The sequence below is a fragment of the Mycetomoellerius zeteki genome, unplaced genomic scaffold, assembly GCF_001594055.1.
Source record: "Mycetomoellerius zeteki isolate Tzet28-1 unplaced genomic scaffold, Tzet1.0 scaffold202, whole genome shotgun sequence".
NCBI lineage: Eukaryota > Metazoa > Arthropoda > Insecta > Hymenoptera > Formicidae > Mycetomoellerius > Mycetomoellerius zeteki.
Genome location: NW_017256980.1, coordinates 69,820 through 73,953, shown reverse-complemented (window position 1 = coordinate 73,953; position 4,134 = coordinate 69,820). Strand labels below are relative to the sequence as shown.

At 34.4% G+C, this 4,134-nt stretch overlaps 1 protein-coding gene across 1 annotated transcript; it reads right to left on the bottom strand.

Moving 5' to 3' along the window:
* Positions 1–2,639: 2,639 nt before the first annotated feature.
* LOC108722380 (peptidyl-prolyl cis-trans isomerase H) lies at positions 2,640–3,903 on the bottom strand. Its single transcript, XM_018447451.1, has 2 exons — positions 3,716–3,903; positions 2,640–3,572 (listed from the first exon to the last, which is right to left on the bottom strand). Exon 2 carries the CDS (start codon positions 3,192–3,194, stop codon positions 2,640–2,642), a length of 555 nt encoding a protein of 184 aa, XP_018302953.1. The 5' UTR covers positions 3,195–3,572; positions 3,716–3,903.
* Positions 3,904–4,134: the final 231 nt, after the last annotated feature.

The window sequence follows — 4,134 nt, the reverse complement described above, 5'->3', positions numbered from 1 at the left end:
GGTCGTCGACGATAACTCGCAAGTCGACGCCATCGACGACGACCGTTTCTGTAATAGCAGGTAGATCTATTCCGGTTTCTAAACAAATTCGAAGCTCATATTTTTGCAAAATACGTCAATGAGATACGATTTTATTCCCAGTTTTTTTTTTATTTTATTTGTAATAAATCTTATTATTGTTATCTTCTATTTAAATATGATGACAGAAGATAAAATAAAATTTCTTTTTTTTTCATTCGACTCAAAAAACTTTAAAAGCTCTGGGTCAGTTCTTTTGTTATCAGCTTGATAATGATAATATAAATCTTATAAATATAAATAAACTTTTTAAGTAAAATTAACATATTGATATATTTTTGGAGTTACAAAACTTTTTTTTATTTTAATTATCGATGAAATATTAATTTTTCAGATCGTGACGATGTCGATGACGGTCCCCAGCGCCGACTCGGGACGACGTAGATGATAATAAAAAGGGCCCTCGCTACACGGCCGTGTGATGCGAAACTCTGACGGCCCACTGTCGTCAATTTACTGATTCCCGAAGTCGCGTTTGTTGATAAGGACCGACTATCACCGATTACATCACCACGTGAGTGTTTAGTCAAATTATTCGTCACCGATCAAGTTCACTGAATACCACCAAAGACGATCGCTCGTTTACGAACGATGGATCGGTCGTATATATCTTGAGCACGAGTGATTCTTCGTGGCAACAAATTGCGTCAATGGCACATGAGATATTGAGCTAAGTTTTGCGATAGAGCGTGAGATTCTTAAGCACATTTTAGACAGTCTGTAATAAGAGACAGAATTTGGTTTAAACAATTTAATTTTACAAACGCACATGCATAATGCAAAAAGAAATTCGAGTAATATAAGCTTTTTTTATTATGATCGAGTTTTTATAAGAGGATGAAGATTTTTATTAAAATTATAGATAGATTTTTGCCGCACACAGAAATTCTGTTCCGAACTACGGACGGTCTAAAGTGGGTTTTAGAGGCGGCTGCGCGTATATTTTAACGTAGTCGTTTGATCTATTTTGGTATATACATATATATATATATGTCTGTATAAGCGATATAGAGATGAATCGATGTACATATGTAATACGTGACAATGACTGCCGATGCACGCACTCTAATAGTTTTATATAAAACGCTAGTGAATAATTAAAGTGTATCGATCTCAATAGATTTACAAGTGAATTAATAGCAAACGATTATACTGATCCCAGTGTTCACCGGATATATCAGAGTTCTATTTTTTTTTTTATCAATACTATATAATCAAAACTGCAAAGAGAGATGCGTCAATGTTGATACATCAACATTACGTTACATTTAGAAGGTATTAAGTTTAGATACGCGAGATAAAATTTTGATTTCAATTAATAGACAATTAATTAATTAATGAAGACATATTGTTTAATATGTCGTTATTGATTAAAAATTAATACGTCATAAAAAATAATATGATGTCTGATAATTCATAGAAAAATGTCCAAAATTATAAAAAAAATTATAATAATTGAAAAGATCTATTTTATATCTTTTGAGACACTATATAATAAAGTAAAATTGTATTAGAATTTCAGACACGCGTGGATATAGTGGATGTTATTCATTAATTCGTATAATTGAACGGAGTACAATTGTACAACATAGCATCGACCAATAAAAATAGATTTTAATTTAGTTATAGATAATCCTTAAGATAAGAAAATCATGAAATAATATTTGGGAAAATAAACATATTTGCAAACAGAAAGATTTACAGATTTAGATCGATAAATTTACAGGTCGATGCTTAATACAAATATATCGATGTATATGTACGTTTGTCTTCGACGACTTGCTCCGATTTATAAAAATTAATTTCGATACGTACAAAGGTAATACAGAAGAATTACCCAATTATATTATAGAATTTTATGAACATGATAAGTAGAATGAAATATTTATTTCATATGTACAGATGTTAAAATAAAATTAAAGTTCTTAAAATAACTGAATTCTTTTGGTCCCCAAATTTTACTTAATTTTAGTTAGACATTCATTTTTCGAATAAAATTCCGTTTCGATAGCTAAATTAATAGTATTAGTATTTAGAGAGCTAACTTTTTAGCCTATAAAATTATAAACAAAATTACATTTTAAATTGTAACACAAATTTTAAGTCAAATAGGTTTCGTTTGACTATACTTACAAATTTATATGTTAAAGTAATAAATTTGCAACTTCTTAAATGTAAGAATAAAATATTATTTAACTCGATTTTTTATTTTATTATACGATGCATTGTTTTCCTTCTCTCTCTCTCTCTCTCTCTCTCTCTCTCTCTCTCTCTCTCTATATATATATATATATAAATGAGAGAAATAGTATATATTGCATAATGATTGTATGATATTATTGAACAATTAGTACAAAAAATTAAAATTAGTAAAAGATCTTATTTTTACGTTTTAATTCATAACTATAACCTTAAATATATATAACTGCAGTTTGTATATATTACAAAATTATTACTTTTATTGTATGTTGTTGAAAAAAATAAACGCAAATACAATTATATAGTTAGTTCACATGTAATTATAATTATCAATTCATGTGTAGATCTAAATAATATTGTTACTACATCTGTCCACACTGAGATATCGTCACAGGAATCTTTGGTTTATTATTTGGTCCAGTAGGAACATTTTCTACCTTCCTCATGACAAGAAGACCATCAATAACTCTACCAAAGACAACGTGCTTGCCATCCAAGAAATTACACTTGGCACACGTGATGAAGAATTGACAGCCGTTAGTGTCTTTACCGCTGTTTGCCATAGACAACAGACCAGGTGAGTCGTGTTTCAATGTAAAGTTCTCATCAGGGAATGTTCCACCGCTGTAAATGCTCAACACCCCGGTACCATCGCCGTTGACAAAGTCACCGCCTTGTATCATAAAGTCCTTGATTACTCTGTGGAAGATGGCACCTTTAAAGCCCAGCGGAACACCATCCTTTCTGTATTCCCCGGTGCAAAACTGTCGGAAGTTTTCCGACGTTTTCGGGCAGACATCCTCGAATAGCTCGAAGATCATGCGACCTATCTCCGTGGTTCCCACCGATACGTCGAAGAACACGACTGGGTTATTGGGATTTCGCAGCTGAGCCTGAATCTGGTTCCAAGTAGGCATGATTACTCACGGTGCTCTTATCTCTAACTTATTGCGAACACTTGTAGTAGAATCCTTGAAGAGCTTTGAAACTTGGCCTTGGAGTGGTTCAGAGAGAAATGTCTTTCCTATCCGTGAAGGATCGACGCAGATAAATATAACCTCAAGTGGTGTTATAGGTTAGGTTTTTTCCGGAATGATTCTGCGGCGCACAATTTGCACAAAACGGCTAAAACTGATATCCTGAAGCAACGCCAGGAACAAAAGACGAGCTTCGAGCTACGATTCACGATACTGTCAAAGTATCTCAACGTAAATACACCATTCAGCGACCTCCGTGATACCGCAAGACCGACGGCACGGAACGACGAGAGGAGCGTTCTGCGATACGTTAATTTCCTGGATAATTAGAGAAAAGTCACTCGCTGCGTGACACACGTCTTATATTATAGCGGGATGATTAATAATATGAATATAAACGGTACGAACATCAAACGCATGGTAAACATGCGTCGCAGTGATGCTCATTTCGATCAACTTACCTTACTCGGCAATGAACCTCAGCGACAAAGATTTCACGATGAATCTCAAATAACGAAGTGACGCATTTCTCTCTTCTTTGAAATATCCTCGCGGCGACTCAAAATGGCACTCGTCGAGAAACTTTAAATTAAGAAGCAATGTGACCGGCGTCCGTGAAAAACTACCCGCGCTAATTACGCATTGTGCACGTACAAGTTGACAAAGCGGCCAGCCTCCTCGCTGAGCAAATAAACATAATTGGTTGTTACGTATAGATCCAACCAATCATATTCAATCGTTCGGTAAGCATGCATAAGCCGCTTTGCCGTCTTGAACTCGCCTATTGTGTACTACCGGTACTGGCAAGGTCACGTGACCGTACGCGCGAATTTTAAGCCCATGGCACATACAAAAACGTAAGGCCGTAATACGTAAGCAG